The sequence below is a fragment of the Sus scrofa genome, chromosome 15 (assembly GCF_000003025.6).
Source record: "Sus scrofa isolate TJ Tabasco breed Duroc chromosome 15, Sscrofa11.1, whole genome shotgun sequence".
Classification (NCBI taxonomy): Eukaryota; Metazoa; Chordata; class Mammalia; order Artiodactyla; family Suidae; genus Sus; species Sus scrofa.
Window position 1 is genome coordinate 113257640 of NC_010457.5, and position 21907 is coordinate 113279546.

The window sequence follows — 21907 nt, forward strand, 5'->3', positions numbered from 1 at the left end:
AACACCTTTCCCTTCTTTATGTGGGCTTTTCCGTGGTGTGTATGTGGAAGAATTGTTGTTATGGAGGATTTCCCACAGCCTCCTGCTTTTTTTTTTTTTTTTTTTTTTTTTTTTGTCTTTTCGCCATTTCTTTGGCTGCTCCTGCGGCACATGGAGGTTCCCAGGCTAGGGGTCGAATCAGAGCTGCAGCCACCAGCCTACGCCAGTGCCACAGCAACGTGGGATCCAAGCCGCGTCTGCGACCTACACCACAGCTCATGGCAACGCTGGATCCTCAACCCACTGAGCAAGGCCAGGGATCGAACCTGCAACCTTATGGTTCCTAGTCGGATTCGTTAACCACCGAGCCACAACGGGAACTCCAACAGCCTCCTGCTTTTTAAAAAGTCATTTCTCTCTGTTTTATTCTCTATCAGTTGATTCATTAAGATGCACTGTTTCAGTGCTTAATCAATGGCTGTCTTACACATTCATTGCTAATGGGTGATTGGTTTAAGTCCCTTTGGGCCCAGTTTATGTGGGTCTCTGGGATTCACTTAGCACTGAAGTAGGCTTTGACAAGACCTTTGGAGAAGTAATTTAGGAGTTGGAGAAAAGAAGAGGATTGGAGTTTATTCTGAACAGAGCCTAGAGGGGCCTCAAAGGCTATAGACCAAATCAGTTGTTTTTAATAAGGGAATCACACAGGTTGAATCCCCATTGGCTTATTTTTGTTAGTACTGTTTGTTTTTAGAATGGTCTCAGCATTTGACTTAGTTTTTAAATTCGAACTTTACTGTCCACTGAATCATACCTAGTCCTGGTTGATATGCATCTTGTTACTGAAGGAATTTCTTCCCATTTCTTATTCCTTTAGGGGATTATGCATGAAAGCAAACCATTTTTTGGTGTGCAATTCCACCCAGAGGTCAGCCCAGGGCCATTGGACACTGAGGTATGTCAGAAAGATGAGGCCTGTTATATATTTAAAGTTTTTAATCAGAATTGAACTTATGTGAAAAATTGAGAAACCAAAATATTCATCCTAGGTGGTCTTGGTACAGAGCGTTCTTAAAAAGAGTGCTTTGATAACACTCATATTGTGTGACAATTTCCTCATGAATATCAGGGAGGACATTTCTATCTTTTTTAAAATTTAAAGTGAGAAAGCCCTTAAGATACCAATGCAATGTGATTTTTATTTAAATGATTATCACTCTAATATATTTAGTTCTGAAATTTACAATTGTCGTACTATGCAAATGAGTTTCCTCTTGCTCTTTCCCTCTCATAACTGAAATGAAATTTTAATCCCCCATCTGTGACTTCACAAAAATCCCTATGGCAACTGGTTGTGTAGCCACAAAGGGAGGATAAACAGCAGCAGGAGCAAGAAGAAGGGCAGGGGTGTGAAGAGGGGACGGTATGCATGCACATACATATAAGTCCAGTGGCTTCAGAAAGGAACCTTAAGGAATGCTTAGAGGAGTTTAGTTTTTAATTTAAAGATTTTTACTTCTTTGTGTGGGTTTTTGGTTCATTGTTCAAGAATGTCTTTCCAAACAAGAGCTTGCGGTGACACTCAGCAAAGTCTGGGAAGTCTGGAGTGACTCTTCCATACCCTGGGGCCTCCCGTACTAATGCTGACAATCCTTTCTTGTCAGCAGATGCTCTCAGAAAAGATACCTAAGTAAAACAAAAAGGAGAATAAGAATTTCCCCTTTGTAGACTACTTCCTCACCCTTGAGTTGCCTTTTCAGATATTTGTATTTTCTCCTTGTTTTAATATTACTAGGAAATAATGGTTCTTAATAGCCAAAGTCTATACAACATTGCCTACCCATGATGAAACTCAAAAAAAAAAAAAAATACTGTTACATACATCTACTGTCTAGAGCATGCTAAATACTTTTTTAATTTAAAATTTAACTTATTTGCCTCTTGTTGCACTTCAGATTAGGAACATTGAAGTTAAGACATATGATATTTGGTATCACTTTTTTTTTTTTTCGGTCCTGCCAAATAATTGCAGAATGACTATCTTTGTTGAAATTGGTCATGTTTAGAACAACAGCAGAAGTAAATATACTGATAAACTTTAAGACCACTGTATATAAAATAGATAGGTAACAAGGACGTATTGCATAGTATAGGGAAATTTACTTAATACTGTGTAATTATATGGGAAAAGAATCTGAAAAGGAATGGTTATGTGTATAGGTATAACTGATTTACTTTGCTATATGCCTGAAATTAACACAACTTTGTAAGTCAACTGTATTCCAATAAAATTTTTAAAAAGAATAATCTTTAGAGATATTTTTAAGCCTTATAGAAAAATTTTTAATCTAATTATTTCTAACTTTAGGAGATACAAGTAATATAGCTTTATTATTATTATTATTATTTTGCAAAGCTAGAATTTTATTTAGAAGAAGAAAATTGTTCCTAATTAAGGGCCTGAAAATGACATTTTCAGGAGGAATCATCTGAAATATTCATTGTCTTGCTGAAAATTTTCTTTTGATAGGATTAGATGAGCAGTTGAAAGTGTTTATTTGATTTAATTCTTATAGTAGTAAATGTTTAGTTTTGTCAGCTTTGGCCAAAAAAAAAAAAAAAATCAAATATTGCATAGGAATACTATCCAAGAAATTATTTTGTTGCTTATCTAAAGTTAAAATTGAACAGGGCATACTGTATTTTATCTGACAATTTTATGAATTTTGAAACTTCTAACTAGTTGGCTATATTTTTTTTTTCTAGTATCTGTTTGATTCCTTCTTCTCACTGATAAAGAAGGGGAAAGGTACCACCATTACATCAGTCCTACCAAAGCCAGCTCTAGTAGCATCTCGTGTTGAGGTCAGTATTTGTGGACTTCTTTTTGGTTTATGTATTTTGTATTTTCTCTACCATGTGGTGATTTCTTTTTTTAAGTGAATGTTGTAAACCTTCTTGATATCTATGAAATATGATTGGTAATATTGCCATCACCCATCATTTTAACATCTAATTATTTGATCTGTCCTTGATGATTCATTGGGTGTTCATTGGAATCTTCATGTTTTGATTTAAAAAATCTTATTTTCCGAAGTTCACTTATCCTAAAACTTTTTTAATAAAAATAATTTAATAAAGACTAAGGATTAATTTAGTTTTAAATTTGATGTATTTTCCGTTATTCAATAAGCCATAGCCCTATGAATGCTTGAGATACAGTTCAGACCACAGAATCATTATGGATGATAGAATTTTTTGTTTAAATAAGATTTATTATTCAACATCATGAATGGAATAATATTATTTTCCTCTGAAGAGCTGATAGATAAGGATTAATATAGTGTAAGACCTGAATCCTTATTTGTTTGAATATGCATTTTATTTTATTTTTTTGTCTTTTGTCTTTTGAGGGCTGCATCCGCAGCATATGGAGATTCCCATGCCAGGGGTACAATCAGAGCTGCAGCTGCCAGCCTACGCCACAGCCACAGCAATGCCAGATCCAAGCCACATCTGTGACCTATACCACAGCTCACGGCAATGCCGGATCCTTAATCCACAGAGCAAAGCCAGGGATCAGATCCGCAACTTCATGGTTCCTAGTCGGATTTGTTTCTACTGCGCCAGGATGGGAACTCCTTGAATATGCATCTTAATAGGAAAAGGTTTCTACCCAGTTCTTTCTTTCTTTTTTTTTTTTTTTTTTTTTTTAATTTGCTTTTTAGTGTCACACCCATGCCACTCAGAGGTTCCCAGACTAGGGATCCAATTGGAGCCATAGCTGCCAGCCACAGCCACAGCAACATCAGATCCAAGCAGTGTCTGAGACCTACACCACAGCTTACAGGAATGCCGGATCCTTAACCACTTAGCCAGGCCAGGGATTGAACCCGCAACCTCATGATTCCTAGTCGGATTTGTTTCTGCTGTGCCACAACAGGAACTCCTACCCAGTTCTTTCATAGTTAAGGAACACTTATATCACAGCATCGTTATAGTATTTAGAAGGGAGTATGTGCATTTTCAGGTATATATATATATATATATATATATATATATATGTATATATATATATATCCTTTTTTATGAATGGAAATAATTGATTTCTATGTTTACATTAAATAATGAGTTAGATGGTTTGTAAGATTTCTATGACAGCCTCTTTTCCTGAGATGGAGAGATTGAAGGTCATCCAGCCACTCAAGGTCCAATCAAATTGTGGATTCTCAGTAGCTAAAGAAACCACCCACCAGATAGTGTATTTCTCATATGTTTTTCAGATGCTTTTCTTTTTTCAAATAGTGAGGGAAAAGTATGATTTGGGATTCTTTGCTGCATTGCATGTAGTAGGCACTCAATAAATACAAACCGAGTTTCCCAATTCCATATCTCTTGCAATGATCAAGAATATCTTTTTCCCCTGAAGGGCTTGGCAGTTTGGGTTAAAAAATAAAGCAGAGTTACTGTTTTTCTTGAAATTGTGTATATGATTTATATGAATTTCAATATGTTGCCAAAACACAATATTTTTATTATTGTATTTTCTGTAAGTATTTCTGGACTGAACTGCACAGTAAAGGTAAAATGTAAATATGAAGGTGTCCCTGTGTCCTCTTGCCTCCTGTATTTTCTTTTAATTTGTTAGGAAAGGCCCATAGACTTGTTTGTATGTATGCCTATCCTTTGTCCAGAAGAAACCCGTGGAACAGTAATACATTTAATCAATTAAATTTTAAGGAGACTTTAATCTAAAAATTATATGTAAATTATATTAATTATATATACACATATAGATTTGTTTCCATATATGTTTATGTAATTATTTTTATATAGTGTATGTGTTTAAATAAAATGTAGGCCTCTTCCAAAATTTTTTTACTTGAGTGTAAAAACTGATTTTGGAAATTGCTTTTTGAAGTTAGAAATGTTTAACTCATATATATATTTCAAAACATTATACTTTAAATCACTATATAAACAGACAATAGTGTTTATCTTTAAATCACCACATAAACCCAGACGATATATTTTATCTTCCCCATGCATTTCCCCATCTTAATACTAAAAGCCATGCCATTTTGTTATTTCTGACAGGTTTCCAAAGTCCTTATTCTAGGATCAGGAGGTCTGTCCATTGGTCAGGCAGGAGAATTTGATTACTCGGGATCGCAAGCTGTAAAAGCCATGAAGGTGAGAGAATGTGATCTTTGCCGGAATTAATATACTGCCTTTAATGAGTCCTAATTAGTACTTTATAATTTAGATTTATGACACTACTTTTTTCAAAGTCGTTATAATTAATTTCCTTCACTATTCCTTATGCATCTTCTATTAAAGAAAGTTTGATCATCAACAAGATTTTAACTTTCTCACTTGTGCACACCTGCAGATTAAGAAGATTAGATTGATTTCAGAAAGTGCCTGTGTTATCACCTATTTATACTGAAAACATATAAATCTGCACTGATAGATGTTATTGAGGCAGTGAGCTTTTAAAACATGTTTGTCTTTTGTGTGAAAGAGGGAACTTGGGCCTCCCTGGTGCCCAAGTACTTCAGGTGTTCTACAGGGTGTTTCTGGCATCTCTTTGGTGGAAATGGGAAAGATCTAGCTGGAGGAGCCAAGGCAACACTTCCTTTTGTCGAAGCTTTAGAAGTTATTACAGGTCACTAGGACACCTGATCCTCCATCTGTGACTTGGACTGGATGCCCTACCCGGATGGTAGGGTTGGAGTTTCAAGTGAGATAGAGGGTTTTACACCTAAATTGGGAGGAAGATCCTCCCGGCTTCTTCAGAGTCTCTCAGAGTCTCCCCAGTCTTTATCAGTAAAGTAAACTTTGAGAAAAATTCCCCTGGATGTGTCAGGTGTTTCTATTTCATGAGGAGTTAATTTGGCTTTTCTTCGGTGTCTTTACTTTCTGGGATAGTCCCCATTTTGGTGCTAATCAGGCCATCCAAAGGCAAAATGAGCTCTCCGTGACTTTTCCACAGACTTTGTGGTATAAAGCCATTCTTAACAAGAGACCTGGCTAGGAAAGAGCAACAAAGGGAAGGGAGCAGGAGACTAGGACAACCGATATGAAAAACAGTTAGCTAAAATTTCCCCTTGTTTCTTTGTCTTGTTCAGTATTCCATAGGTAGAGATTTTCACCTGACAGTTGTCTGTTCAAAACAGACACAGCCCCCAAATATGTTTCTCCTCTTTCCATTTGTTTTTATTTTTAATACTCTTTCCCGTATACCCACGGATGTTCCCCACATGCACACAGGTTTTTTTGTGTATATTTTCACAAAGTGTACTTTATTTCATTGTATTACAATTCAACTTATCTTTAGATGGATGACTAGTGGATATCCAGTTCAGATTGGTTAGAAACACAATCTAAGTGTGTTCAGGGTTTAGAATACATTTAACTAGCATGTCATTTTTTTTATCCTTTTTGGTAGTTTTATAAAGAATTAATATTTTCATGATTGTATTTTTTATGTGCTTTACATCCAAAAGGTGAAGTTATAGATATGAACTGAAGAATAGGCGTACTAATACAATGTAGTGTTGTAAATAATTAGGAGGTTAATAGAGATGAATTAATGAACTAAATATCTAAAAAGACTTAAATTGTGCATCTGTTACAACTGGAACTATATTAGAAGAAATGTAACATTTATTAAAATGGTTTGAAATTATTTCTAAGTTTTAAAATGAATAGACACTCATCACATGCATTTATGGGACCTTTTCCTTTGTAATTGGATTTAGAAAAAAAGCTACATTCATTTTATAGTATATTCAGAAAAGTACTTAACAAATGTACATATCTGTTGGTCTTTTTCTATAGCAGGGAGACCTTCTATGACTTCTCTTAATGATGTGTTATCTGTTTAGACGTAATTATTTAATTCTAACCCATATTTTAAATGCATTTGCTTATCTGTACGTAGCTCCTCAATATCTTGTTAATAATACTCTTTTTGAAATGATTCGTTACAGTTTTAGAGAGAACTCCTATTGAGGAAAGGGCATAGGACTTGAGTCATAAGACTTGGATTAGAGTCCTAATTTTGCCACTTATCAGCTATATGATCATTGGCAAGTTAACCTTACTGAATTTCAGTTTCTTCATCTGTAAGGTAAAAACTTCTTTCATAGTCTTGTTATAAAAATCAAATTAATTAACAAAAAGTGTGTTAAAAGTTTTAAGGCACTATTTGAATTGAAAGTAGTATGAAATATATTTAATTTTTCATTCAGATTCTCCCCCATGGATATGTAGGGCTTTTAAGGATGAATTCTATACTTTCATCTGAGTATTTAGTTGAATTTTTAGAAGAGTTCAAAACCGACATGCTACTAGGTAAAATAAAAAGACCCATCTAGTCATATGTCATAATGATTATTTTGCTAAGTGTCACCCTCATCCTGGTTTATAAAGCTGTTATCCTTAGTAGCTTACATGATTATGTTAGAGGTCTCTGGATACCAGGAATGAGATAGGACTATGAACGTCTTCACACACACATACACAAAATTTTTATTGTATTTTATTTTATGCCATATGGTAATTTTATTTTTATGTAATATGTATAAACCACTGTATAATGACCTTTGTCAAAGCGCTACAGCAGGCATGAAAATCTGAAGGAAATGGAAACCAGCAGAAGGCTCTCAGTGCTTCCAGCTAGAAGGGAGCACATTATCTTGCATTTAAAATATACACTCAGTGTTGTTCTTCAACAAACATTAGAATAGGAAGCAGCTTTGATGTTGCCCTTTTTTTTCTATTTTCCATTTTACTCATTCAAAATTTTTGGAATATTTTATTTTTTAGGGTCAATTGAGCTGTAAGGTTGAGTCATATTTGTGGACCTCAGTCAAATTCTATAGAAAACATCTCTAGTGTTGCTTAATACCTACAGCGACAAGGAATTCAGTGTGATCCTCAAGAGATAGCTACTTCTTTCTGGATAGTTTTATTTTCAAGCACTTTCTTCCTTCTTTTCACCAAATGTTTGTCTTCCTTTCACTTTCACTCACACTAGTCCCATTACTGATCTCTACAGCATGTAGAATAACCTAAAAATTTTGTTACCTGATAACCCTTCATTGATTATGATTATTCTCTTTAGACGTATATTAGGATTCCAGAGCCTTTTGTTTCTTTCAGGAAGAAAATGTCAAAACTGTCTTGATGAACCCAAACATTGCATCGGTGCAGACCAATGAGGTGGGCTTAAAGCAAGCGGATACTGTCTACTTCCTCCCCATCACTCCTCAGTTTGTCACAGAGGTCATCAAGGCAGAACGGCCAGATGGGTTAATTCTAGGCATGGGTGGCCAGACAGCTCTGAACTGTGGTGAGTTCTTTTAAGTTTAATTGCAGAGTTTTGGTTCATGCACTTAGGCATATTTTTTTTATTTTAATTCATTTTGCAATTGTATTCTGTTATGTTCACTAAAGCTTTCCTCTGTGTGAAGGAGCTTAGCAAACAGCCACCTGAAAGCGTCACATGATGAATACCACCAGTTTATTTCATAGAACAGTTGGGGGAGAAAGAGAGACCTTTTGCTTTAATGTTCTGGAGTGGATGAGTAGGTTTTTTGAGTCTCCTTCCTCCATCTCAGGATCCTGCTTTTCTCTGCTCCCAGTGAAACCCTGAGAACTATTATGAATGAAAAGTGAGAATTAACATTGGTTAAGGGCTTTGTGCTCTTATATGTCAGCCCTGTAACATTTGACTTTCACATATATTTTCATGATAACATGGATCAGTCTCTCAACCACCCATCCCTTCATGCGTCTGCGGAGTCCTATGCTCTGTCCTGTTTAAAATGTTCCAAACCTTCAGATATAGGTCATGAATGATAATCTCATTAGCTAGTTGAGGTAAGTAGTTGGTGATGTATTTTGTATGTCAATTATTAAAGACAGCCTAAGTTAGACGTAAAATTTGTGGAAATAGGGACAATTCTAATAATTTTTAACCCAGGTGGATAACTGAGGTTATTTAAATAAGAGAATCTCATTATAGGAATAAACTTTCCTGATAAAAGGAAATATACTAAGTCTTAAGGCTCACTATAATCTTATGATTTTATTAATAAAAATAGTAAAAATCATTTGGAGAAGGTGATAATATATGTAATAGTGGGATCAACAAAATATTTTGCTAAAATGTTTTCAGAATTTTTCTTTCAAAAATGTTTGTTTTTTTTACCCTAAGTACAATTCTGTTGTGGACTGTGGTAGATTTTTGGAGTTAAGATTAAAAAAAAAAGGTTGTATTCAAATTAAATAAAACTTTGTTTTTCTGTAGGAGTGGAACTATTCAGGAGAGGTGTGCTCAAGGAATATGGAGTGAAAGTCCTGGGGACCTCAGTTGAATCCATTATGGCCACAGAAGATAGACAGCTGTTCTCAGACAAGCTAAATGAGATTAATGAAAAGATTGCTCCAAGCTTTGCAGTAGAATCGGTAAGAAATCTTCGATCTGGAGAAACAGGGACATTATGTTTCTTGCGTGGTAGAGAGAATTATTTGTCATGCCCCCAAATGATAAAGTATTATATTTGCTTATATTTTCCTCCAGAAATGGGTTAGTACCTCAAGAGAAACTGTGTATTAATTATAGCATTCAATGCTGAAATGTTAGGGTATTGATATCTTATTTTATGAAAAGTGAAGCATAAGCCCAAAGATGAAGTGGTTTATCAATGGTTGAAGTGCCACTGAGTATCAAATCTTCTGAATCAAAACAAAGAACTATGTCAACTTGCAATGCCAGAGTAATTTTTACTTTCTTCCTGGGGTTGGTCACACATTTTGTAAATGCAAATGGGAAATGGTTGAATTTAATTTTTTTGTTAGAATGGAATAAACATTTTACAATAAACTCATCTGGGAAAAATACATTGGATCTAATCAGCAAGATTTATGACTGAGAAACCTGTGGCTTAGACGTTAAAAGGGGATAGATTTTTTTTGCATTTCTGTTAATCCTTTTCCATCGTATCCTGTGCCTATTGATAGGCTGTTACCAGGTACCAGGAAAATGCCAGCTTCCAATATGACTGTTTTTGTTTCTGACTTTATTGCTGATTTCAGGCATAGAGTCATGGAAGTGGGGGTACTGGAGACAGTTTTTGATGCAACTTCCTCATTGTAGAAATAGGGAAATCCTCTGGAATAACGCAAGTGCTGCTGGGCCAACTAAAAATGGGATATGTATGTTTTCAGAAAAGAGTGCTATTCAGTACATAGCATGTTGCAAAGCTGTCAATCAGGAATAGTCCCAGGATAGCTCTGCTGAACATTTGGGAAACTCCTGACATACATTTATTTTTTCCTTGCCAGATTTAATTATGTCCTTGCTTCCTTAGGATGAGAAACAGGCATATGGGAAAGGTGTAATTACATTCCCATTGGTAGTGTAATAATATTCCATGACAGAAAAATATAGCCACCATATGCTGTATTCTATAAGTTAAAAAAAAAAAAAAATTCCAAGCTTCTGGGAATACTCTCTGACTGAACTTGAGAAGTGAAAAATCGCTTTCTATATAGTATTCCTAATGGTTTGTTGCACTGATATCAAATTAATTTCTATAGTCTAAAACCTTGTTTAGTTAAGAAATGAAGAATTTTAAACTTAATTTAAAAATTCTCAAATTAATGATGATTATTATAGCTTTGGACATTAATTAATTAATTAATTTATTTATTGGCTCTGCCCATGGCATGCAGAAGTTCCTGGTCCAGGGATTGACCTGGGGCCGCAGCAGCGACCTGAGCCACTGCAGTGGCAATACTGGGTCTTTAACCTGCTGAGCCACACAAGAACTCTGTTTTTTTTTTATGTATATATATATATATATATATATTGCAAAATAAAATTTACCACCAAAGGGATTAAAAAAGAGCCTTCTGTATATATTTTAAAAATCTCGAACTTTTACTTAAAATTTTAAATAACACTTGTTTTTCAGAAAGAAGGGAGGGAATAATAGAACATTTCCCCAATGGTCACTTTCCCCAATTAAACCTATTTATCTGAATTGCCAGACTCTTGGTTGGTCTTTTCTGCTAGTGTGCTCAGCATTTAAAACTGTGAATCCTTGTTCTTGTTGACAGATTGAGGATGCACTGAAGGCAGCAGACACCATTGGCTACCCGGTAATGATCCGTTCTGCCTACGCCCTGGGCGGGTTAGGCTCAGGCATCTGTCCTAACAAGGAGACCTTATTGGATCTCAGCACCAAGGTTTGTGTTTTTGCAGAGACCAAATTCTTACCAACCTCAAAAATTTACTGATATACCCTTTCAATTAGAGAAAGTTATGTAGATGAGAAACGACCTTTCTCTGTTTATAAATCACTCTCACATCCTGTAAAAGTGTTGTCCAAGAAATGACACTTTTGACAGGGAAGTACAATGCAATCATTTGCACTGGAACATAGCATTAACCCAAAGCCCATCTTTATTGTACTGTCTGTTGATGTCATTGACATGAAATCAATCTTGCTAAAATGTATTTCAGTTGTTAAAAAACCCAGAATTTAATGTTCCCTTTTCCATTGTTTTTGAAAATAATACAACATGGATGACATCCAGTAAGGGAAACAAAACACATTGAGTACTTTAGCTTTACCTCAGATTCAGGTGTTTAAAATATATACAACATAAACCTCTAAGTTATCATGAATGAGTAATTTCTTTGCCAACCGCCATACACACACACACACACACACACACACACAAGCAAAAGTGAGATTTGAGTGCTTAAATTTTATTTTCTATCAAAATCATGTTAACATATTTCTGAATCCTTCTTAAGTATTAAAGGAAAAATCTTGAGAAAATTAAGATATGCTTCAAAAAAGTAAGTTAGAGATTGTCACCAAGATCATGCTCCGTGAAAGCAGAGAACTTGGCCACATTCTAGTACCACAGAATAGAGCAGTTGCCTTGCAATACGGGACCTCAGTAAGGGCTTATTGAGTGAATGAATGCACGTGTAGCCAGGAGGCCCATAAAACTTTCCACAGGGCAGTCATGGATGTGAAGCTGAGAGATTTATTGTGAGGGCTATTTTGGGGGTTGCTGAGGAAATATCAAGCATTACTTACTTTGGGAGTAAAACAAAACGAGGCCTTTGAATTGTCGACATAGGATTTTGAGAATAGATAAGATTAAATATATTGAAGTAACTGCAATGACAATCTTACATGTCAACAACTTGGATTTAGTTTTTCTAAAGTTGCCAAAACAAACTAAAAAAGGGGAAACATACCTAATATAAATATTTATTGTTTCTATCTGGACTTCTGAATCATGTACCTAAAGAAAAGACATATTTATGGAGCTATACATTTTTTTCTTCTAGCACATTAGACGTTCCCAATGTTTGTAATATTAAAAACCTCATTGTTACAGTCAGTCATGACAATGTGTACCTGGTCTCAATTAAAAAAAATATTTTTAGGAGTTCCCGTCATGGCTCAGTGGTTAACGAATCCGACTAAGAACCATGAGGTTGCGGGTTCGATCCCTGGCCTTGCTCAGTGGGTTGAGGATCTGGCGTTGCCATGAGCTGTGGTGTAGGTCGCAGACGTGGCTCGGATCCTGTATTGCTGTGGCTCTGGCATAGGCCTGCGGCTACAGTTCCGATTGGACCCCTAGCCTGGGAACCTCCATATGCTGTGGAAGCCCAAGAAATGGCAAAAAGACAAAAAACAAAAAACAAAAAAAAAAATTTTTGCGGTATAAAAAAATCATTCTGAATACTCAATCATCTAAAAATGTTTACAATGAAGACAGTATTGGAATAGGATAGTTTTAAATTATATTCCTTTAATATAATTAATAAGCCATTGAATGGTTTTCTTTGTTGAAAAAAACCTAGCTTTTCCCTTGAGAATAATTACTGGTATTGTTATATTCTAAGCTAACCCTTACTCTCTTGAGATTATATTTAGCATCATTAGACATTGCATTAATCTGATCTAGGTTCCTACATTAATTTTTATATAAAATCCGAGACTCAAAAGATAAAGAATAGGCTGAGGCAACAGATGAAGATCTTGTCCTGGTGTCCAGTCTACTCCATTAGAATGTAAAATCTTCCCCCAATTCATATCCTTTGTTTCCCAGATTTCTTCTACTAGTATGGCAAATTAATCATTATTAAATTGTTCACACTGACAACAGAGTTTCCTAACCACATGGAAAACTTCATCATGGGTAGCTGTGGGGATCAATGTGTTAATTTTCAAATGCACATGTTGGAGCCTGTAGTGTTGACTGAAGTTAAAAAAAATAGTATTCAGGCGCATTATGGAATTGCTAACATTGAGTTATTATTTCATTATACCGCCTGCTAATAATTTGAAAAAATTCAATCTGCTTTCCCCAGTTGCTTTCTCCTCCTTTCACTGCCATCACAAATCAAATATATTATGAGACAAAGGGACATTTCTGTCTTGGGTTTTCAGCCACTAAATGTCCTAGGGTCAGAGACTGCTTCTTTCAGATTTTGGGTTCAGCATTCTACGCACCGGTGGGTAAGGAGTAAATAAGAAATGATAATTATACTAATTCATATCTGTTTAATCAGGCATGCATGATATATGACTCAGAGTATTTAAGCACTTAGGCAGTGATTACCCATAATAATAGTCACATATGATTCTTCTAATTCCCAAGTTTCATATGCCATCTTGGCTAACTGTTTACAACCATCATCATCTCCTTTCTTGCCTCATCAACATCAACTGACTTTTATTGTGTATGTTCTTTACAAAGCACCCTTAGCTATTTTAGAGAAAGACAGAGTCTTTAGACCTATTTTTCCATATTTATTTGCACTTATCACATTTTCTGCTTTCACAGAAGCCTAGCTGCTGAAATAATTTCATTTCCCTTTGCCTGATTGCTCAATTATTTTCTCTTTTTCCTAAATTAGTTTGATTTAATGTCATATCAGCACTTTGAATGGCAAGGCTCAATAATGTAAATCAAGCATATTCACTGCAGGATGCTATTTCTAGTGCCTCCCTGATTTTCTGACACAGTGTGCCTTCTGGAGCAAAGAGGGGGATAGAGACTTTAGTGCAGACCAGGATTTAGGCTGGGGCATTTGCCAAATATCCATGGTAAAGCTAGTGCCTTTCCTTATTCTTTGGTATCTTTTGTCACCAATTTCCAGGCCTTTGCTATGACCAACCAGATTCTGGTGGAGAGGTCAGTGACAGGTTGGAAAGAAATTGAATTTGAAGTGGTCCGAGATGCTGATGACAATTGTGTCACTGTTTGTAGCATGGAAAATGTTGATGCCATGGGTGTTCATACAGGTAGGCGAGGAACCTTCAAGCATTATGGTAATGCCTGCAGCTCATGTCTCTGATGGCTCATAGCAGTCTTTATTAATTTTCTTTTCTTTAAGTTACTATTCCTGGTGGAAAAAGTGTGATAAAATTTTACGCATATGTTGTATTTCACAGTATTGAAAATACTCTTACATTTACTTTTTTTTTTTTGCTTTGTAATGTTACCTCTGTGGCACATGGAGGTTCCCAGGCAAGGGGTGGAATCGGAGCTGTAGCCACAGGCCTATGCCACAGCCACAGCAACATCAGATCCGAGCCGCATCTGCAACCTATACCACAGCTCATGGCAACACTGGATCATTAACCCACTGAGCGAGGCCAGGGATCAAACCTGCATCCTCATGGATGCTAGTCAGATTTGTTTCCACTGAGCCATGGCAGGAAATCTGAAAATACCCTCACATTTAATTTGATCGCAGAAACCCTCCTAAGTAGGTATTATTATTCTGATTTCACTTGAGGAAAAGGTCAAATATAAACAATAGAGTGAAGGTAAAATCTGTAAGATTCGATGTTGAGAAGTAAGGAGAGAGATTAGGAAGGCTTAAAGCAGACAAGGTGTTAGTCACTAGGTGATGAGAAAATAGCCACAATAAATAGGAATAGGTGAGATAAATAGGTTTTTCAGGAAGGGAAACTAATTAAACTAGAAGGTACAGATGATGACTTAGGATTTAGAACTGCTAAATTTGAAGGGTGGGCAGAACTCTCATGAGGTTTGAGAATGTGGAGTTGGAACCCAAGAAAGAGGGTAGAAATAAAGAAGTTGATACAAAATCATTGGAAGACTTGGTATAAAGGAAACATGAAGCGGGAAGCATTGACTAAGTATTTAAGCACAGAGGCATAGAAAGAAAGAGAATAAAGTCAAGGACCTAAGCTTGGGAAACATTACAGTTATATGGCAGAAGAAAAGGAAGGATTGGTATTGAGGAAAAAGAAGGGAGTGATAGTTACCAAGAAAGCCAATGCAAGAAAGTACTTTATAAAAGAGCTTCGGTTTTGACTGTAGCAAATGCTGGAAAGTCAAGAATGAGGATTTAATGGTGCTTTGGATGTTCAAGAGGACAGTTTCAATGCAAAGTTTGTTATGTGAGCCGTATTGAAAGGAATTATGTAGCAGAGCTGGTAAACTTTTCAAGTTTTATGGTTTAGTCATAAGAAATGAGAGATGGTTCTTGTAAGTGTCCGGCATTTGGGAGAGGGGCTTCTTGAGCCAGTAGGAATCTGGGAGCATGTTTGTAGGCAGATGAGATGATGACTAAGGACTAAGAGAGTGAAGATACAGGGGACTATGAATGGAGAGGAGTGAGGAGCTGGGGAGGAATGAGATAGATAAAACTGATGGATGAGCCAGTCTGTGTGAAGAGGAGCTAATATTTTATAAAGGAAGAACTTGAGAGATAATTTGTGATACAGAGAAGGGAAATTGAAGAAGTTAATGTCAATCCAGTAAGGAGATGCTAGATGAGCTTGGGGAAGCTTAGAAAGATTTCTTTAAAAAATATGTCGGAGTAATATAGGCAAAACAATCAGAGGGAATGTGCCCTGTGTGTATTTCCTTAAGATAATTCTTTGCTCAGCAAACCCTTAGCCTATTCTGTGTCTTGCATCATGTAAATAGATTAAGTTGCTCAGGTTGGTTATTTAGATTTGCTACCAAATAACGAATGTTGCTTGGATGTGCAGGTGATTCAGTTGTTGTGGCCCCTGCCCAGACACTCTCCAATGTGGAGTTTCAGATGTTGAGACGTACTTCAATCAATGTTGTTCGCCACTTGGGCATTGTGGGTGAATGCAACATTCAGTTTGCTCTTCATCCTACCTCAATGGAATACTGCATCATTGAAGTGAATGCCAGGCTGTCCCGAAGTTCTGCCCTGGCCTCAAAGGCTACTGGGTAAGACCAGAATGATTGACCATGAGTTTGCAGATTTTCACAGATTGAATTGGAAAACTGACAGCTAGTGGAAGATTGTGCTGCATTTGCAAGTGATAGTCCCTATTTCTGTATGCTAACTCCCAATCATGTCCTAAAGACATGGTTATTAATGAGCTTGCTGCCAGATTGAGGCAAATGGTATTGCTGGCTGGCTTTGTTTGCTGGCTAATCATAAACTAATCAAAATCTGGGTAGTCAAAGCAGGCTGCGAAAAATCTGCTTCTTAATTGCACTTTGCAGATGTTGGTAAAAGTGCAAATTAATCCTTAATTTTAGCCCTTCAGCTGTTTTTTTCAGGTGTGTAGCAAATGTTAGACAAATAATATAGTTCACTTGACTCAATCATGCACTACACATTATTTTATTTCAGTCAAACTCTACAAGAACAAACAATGCAGGGTTTTTCTATAGGTAAATTTTGCAACTGACTAAATAAACTTGTATCTATTTAACAATTGCTAGCAAGCATAACTGGAGGGAAAATCAATTAATACCTTTTGTCTCCATTAATATATTTAACATCTTGTATTTGGCTTACATGGCATTTAAATGAAAAAATATTTACCGCTAAAGATATTTTTATATAGCTACACTGTGCTACATAAAGTTGTGGAAGGATGGTTGACCTCAGCAAAGACTTGGGAGACCTGAGTTCGTCTGGTTTTTCCGCTAATTGTGTGACTATGGATACATCACTTATTATCTCTATATTTCCTCACCTGTTAGACTAGGGAGTTGTACTGAAGGACTCATGTCTTGTGAAGTAATTTTTCAAATATGGTTACCTAAAGTGACCTTCTAGAAGAGCATAGTCAGATTTTCAAAGTGTTGTGGAAGGAGCACAAAGTTCAAAGATAATTTGGAGACAGAACAAGGATCCAAACTTGCAATGACTGCATTTTATGATCATAAATACATGCCCTATAGTACCAGCTAACTCCACCATCTTCCTAGGTGCAGCCATGTATATATTTTTACAAAAGAATATTTTGCAGATTCTTATCTTTATAAAGGTTATGCACATCAAGGAGGCTATTGATTTTGGTTAAAGAGGTAAAGGTTGAGAGTTGTAGCTCTGCATGTCAGGCATGGAGAATGAACTTTTTTTGTGATCTGTGCCTCTGTGCTTGATCCTGACTCACTTTATTTTAGAAGGGGCTATTAAAATCTTTATCCAAACAGAGAAGCAGGTATATTTTATACCCTGGTGTGAAACTATACTAGAATTTCTAAGAAAAACCAATTTATATTTTGAGCTGTTTTTAACTTACTGCTTGAAAGAAAAAAAAAATGTCTCCTCCTTTATAGCTACCCATTGGCGTTCATTGCTGCAAAGATTGCCCTAGGAATTCCACTTCCAGAAATCAAGAATGTTGTATCAGGAAAGACGTCAGCCTGCTTTGAACCTAGCCTGGATTACATGGTTACCAAGATTCCTCGCTGGGATCTTGATCGTTTCCATGGAACATCTAGCCGAATTGGCAGCTCTATGAAAAGCGTAGGAGAGGTGAGTCCTTGGTTAATGCCTCTATTTCATTCTCGTGCTCAGTTATTTTGTTACACCCTAATGTTACTGAAAGTCTTAAGTTTCTTTGGATACTGGGTTCTTGATTGGAGGGTTTGTAGGAATGTCATTTCCTCCCTAGTGGTTCAACATAAGGCACAGCTGTTTTAAATCGTAATTTTTCTCTGACGCTTCGAGGTGAACAATAGAATTATGCCATGAGAAGTTTGGTTGGTAGTATTTCCACCAAATAAACAACTGTCATTTAATTCACATTTTGTGGACAGAGTCCCCTTTCACAATGTTTACTGTAAAATGTGTAGGCCAAGGAATGTGAGGTAATTTTACAATGTGTTTCATTTAGGGTTTGTTTTCAGTGAATATTTAACACCTTACACTTAGTTCAATTCAAGTTAGTAAACATTTCCTGAGTTCTTACTACGTGCAAAACATAGGGAGGATAAAATTGCCAATAAGGTGTAGATAATTTTGGTACACTGCCTGCATCTGGTAAGTTCAGAATATATTGACAGAACCGCGTGTAATATGAATGAAACTCTGGTAAATGTTTAAATACAGTATTTGGAGTTCCTACTGTGGCACAGTGAGTTAAGAACCTGACCATAGCAGGTTGGGTTGCTGCAGAGGCATGGGTTTGATCCCTGGCCTGGCACAGTGGGTTAAAGCTGTAGCTCAGATTCTTGGATTCAGTCCCTGGACTGGGAAATTCTATATGCTGCAGGTGCAGCCATAACAAAAATACAGTATTTACATGCAGGTGCCATGAGAATGTAGTAGAATAGGATCAGGGAAAGCCACAATAGTTATTCCACTGAAAAATAGTGAAATCTTCACTTAATAGATGTGAATTGTAATAATACAAAGTATTAAAAAGCATGAATTTTGAGCAAACACAATTGTGTATTCCATTCTTATTATGTCTACTTCTCTTTTATAGAATGTACTCCATGTACTATTATATACAGTATCCTTAAAAATAATAAAAATTCATGATGAGTTACTTAGAGATCTAGTTACTTTAGGACCAACTTTTAAATATAATACTTATAAATTTTATTAAATACCTAAAATATTTTCTTAATTTTATAGTGCCATAAATATCTTATTTTTGGTATTCTCTTCCGTGCTTAGGGTAGCAAATATATGAATATATTGTCTAACTCTTGAAATACCAGTATGCCTCGCAAATTGCATATCTGAATTGGGCTAACATTTTGTTTATCCCTGCTCTTGAGACGCTTTCCTTATTTCTAATTAAATTTGGAGCAATGTGAAAAGGTTATCTGTTTGGCTTTAGTGATCTTTGAATGTGTAGCTTGTCATGCAACTGACATGAAGATTACTAAACTGACATTAATGGGAATTCGGGTCTATTTGAGGCATCACAGAAGTTTATTGAAGGCAGCGTTATGACTGTTATTATTTTAAATTGGAGGCCAAAAATGCATAAAAATCTATTATTCCATGGAAAATATCAAAGACAGTGTTTATCCAGTGAAAATAACTATATAGGACTCAAGGTTAATTTAAGTTTTGTTATTACTTGTAACTTGTCCAAACTAAATCACCACATGGTTTTCCTAATTGATTAGTGTACAATCAGCTGCTAAGATTGTGGGAAGACATATTGAATTTGTCATGGGAAATTTAGTCTCTACCTATATTCAAAAATCTGAATCTCTGTATTTGTTAAGATTCTCATGGTTCTATTAATATTAATGCTTAGCTATAAAGAAAGAGAACCTGTCTTGGATACTGACTGATGTCCATTTAGAAATAGTCCTATTTTTGTGTTAGTATATGTCTGGTTTCTCTTCATTTGCTTTTTATTCTAAAGGACATCTGCCCCAAAACAAGATCTTATTAAGGAAGGGTCTAATTATGCTCTGGTCACAGATTATTTCAAAACGATGGCCCAGAGCAAGGACAGATGATTTCCTCATCAGTGTCAGCTAATCACTAAATTCCCTAAGTGGTAAAAGACTGACCTAACATGCTAAAGACACATTACATCAAAACCATGGATAAAAGGAGAGGAAGAGAAATAACCTAAATTTGAGTAGCAATCGGATAGATGTCTTGTTTCTAAGTCTTTTTTGAAAAATATTCAATTTCTAGCTTTGTTACAAATTAAACAAATTATTGCTTTAAATATGAGCTCATTAATGCGCATTACAGGTCATGGCTATTGGTCGCACTTTTGAGGAGAGTTTCCAGAAGGCTTTACGGATGTGTCACCCGTCTATAGATGGCTTCACTTCTCGTCTCCCAATGAACAAAGAGTGGCCGTCTAACATTGATCTCAGAAGAGAGCTGGCTGACCCATCCAGCACCCGTATCTATGCCATTGCCAAGGTAATATGTGACAGATTATATGTGACAGTCCCTTTCCTTCCTTTCCTTTCCTTTCCTTCCTTTCCTTTCCTTTCCTTTCCTTCCCTTTCCTTCCCTTCCCTTCCCTTCCCTTTCTTTCCTTTCCTTGCCTCTTTTCTTTTCTCTTCTCTTCTCTTCTCTTCTCTTCTTTTCTTTTCCAGAATATAGTCAGTCTGAACTTTAAAGCAAAACTGAATCACAAACTGGTATTGAATTCAGGGATCTTTCAAAAATTTAAATTCTCTATAATAGCATAAAACTGGATTTTATCAGATTATTCTATAATTAATGAAAAATTACCCTTTTTTGTTTGACTGTAAGCTTGGACTTAAGAACATATTGCAGTTTTAAAAGATGATTACATAGATAAAATGTTCTTCCTTTTAGTATATACATTTCAATAGCTTTAAGTAATTGATAATAATGACTTGTGGTTTCCTATCTCTCTCATTACTTACTCCTTGAAAATGTGTAAAATTGTATTTTAGAAAGGAGGATGCATAAAGTAATATCACTTAGTATGTGCTACCTAAGACTACAATAATTTTTATTTACTTCTTTTTCTATGTTTAAACAACAACAAACTATAAATACCTTTCATGATTATAGGTTTTTCTATGTAATTATTTTATTGGTCTTACTTGTAGAACAAAAAAGCCCTGTATTTCTCACTTCCACCCACTAGTTCCCTTTAACACAAATTAAATGCCATATTAATCTCCTTTTATGTTTACTATACTTAGAGTTTTGAAGTTTCAGCTCATCTGATTTTATAAAAGGTGACTTGGGCAGCTGGAATCTGTCTGGTCAGAAATCCCTGAATTGCATTTTGACATTTGAGGAAGCTTAGGAATTAATCCTCCAACAGTATCAAGCCACACTGGAGCTACAAAGCCCTGCTGGCCATTTTATGTGTATACAGGAGCATGTGGGATGAGTTGATGAGAATATGAATATTGTCTTTAAACAGGGAAGGTGACTTTGTAATTTGTCCTTGTAACGACAGAAAGCTGCTGTTAGTGATTTCAAACACCCTGCAACTTTTACGTCCATATGTAGAGAGTCCTTCAGAGAGAAGAAGGAGGACAGGGTGTGGTTCCTTCATTACGTTGAATGTACACTCTCTTCACTGTTATGGTTTCTAAATGCCCAATATTTCATTTCCATTGAAATTCTGAAAGAGTCTGAGATCCCACTATTTTGGGGTGAGCATCTTTCAATGTCGTATTTCACGGTAGTAGAGAGTTAACATTTGTCCATGGCGGCAGGAGTGACAGTAGTGAAGAGAGGTAATTCTAGAAAACCCTTTCACCCTCTGTATTGTTCTTATTTCAGTCTTTTGTTTAAAAAGCAACCTACCACATTCGTATGTGTGTGTATGTGTGTGTGTAGACATATAATTTTTTTCCAAAGGGCAGTAAATAGATTTTTTTCCTTGAGTTTAGTAATCATACTTGTGCCATTTTGAGGTGGATGAAAAAGGGAAGTATTTTCAAGTTCCCAGCGAGGCTGTAAAACTCAAGCATATCTCTCATTCTTTTCTAACAGACTTATAAAGGATGAGAATTCAGGGGAAATGCGTGGAGATTCTTTCTTGCACAGAGTGTGAGCAAGAAGTGCAGGGTGTCTGAGGTATAAATTATTGCCTGCCAGAGTGCCGGGAGAAGGAACTGATTTCTGTTTGTTAGAGGTCATCATTAC

At 35.9% G+C, this 21907-nt stretch overlaps 1 protein-coding gene across 1 annotated transcript in view; it reads left to right on the plus strand.

Moving 5' to 3' along the window:
* CPS1 (carbamoyl-phosphate synthase 1) overlaps window positions 1-21907 on the plus strand; it is a 129049-nt gene that overhangs the window by 47602 nt on the left and 59540 nt on the right. Inside the window, 10 exon segments of the mRNA XM_005672159.3 lie at window positions 857-934; window positions 2746-2844; window positions 5077-5172; window positions 8149-8338; window positions 9299-9456; window positions 11113-11241; window positions 14186-14330; window positions 16056-16266; window positions 17617-17815; window positions 20012-20188. Coding sequence (XP_005672216.2) covers window positions 857-934; window positions 2746-2844; window positions 5077-5172; window positions 8149-8338; window positions 9299-9456; window positions 11113-11241; window positions 14186-14330; window positions 16056-16266; window positions 17617-17815; window positions 20012-20188 — 1482 coding nt within the window.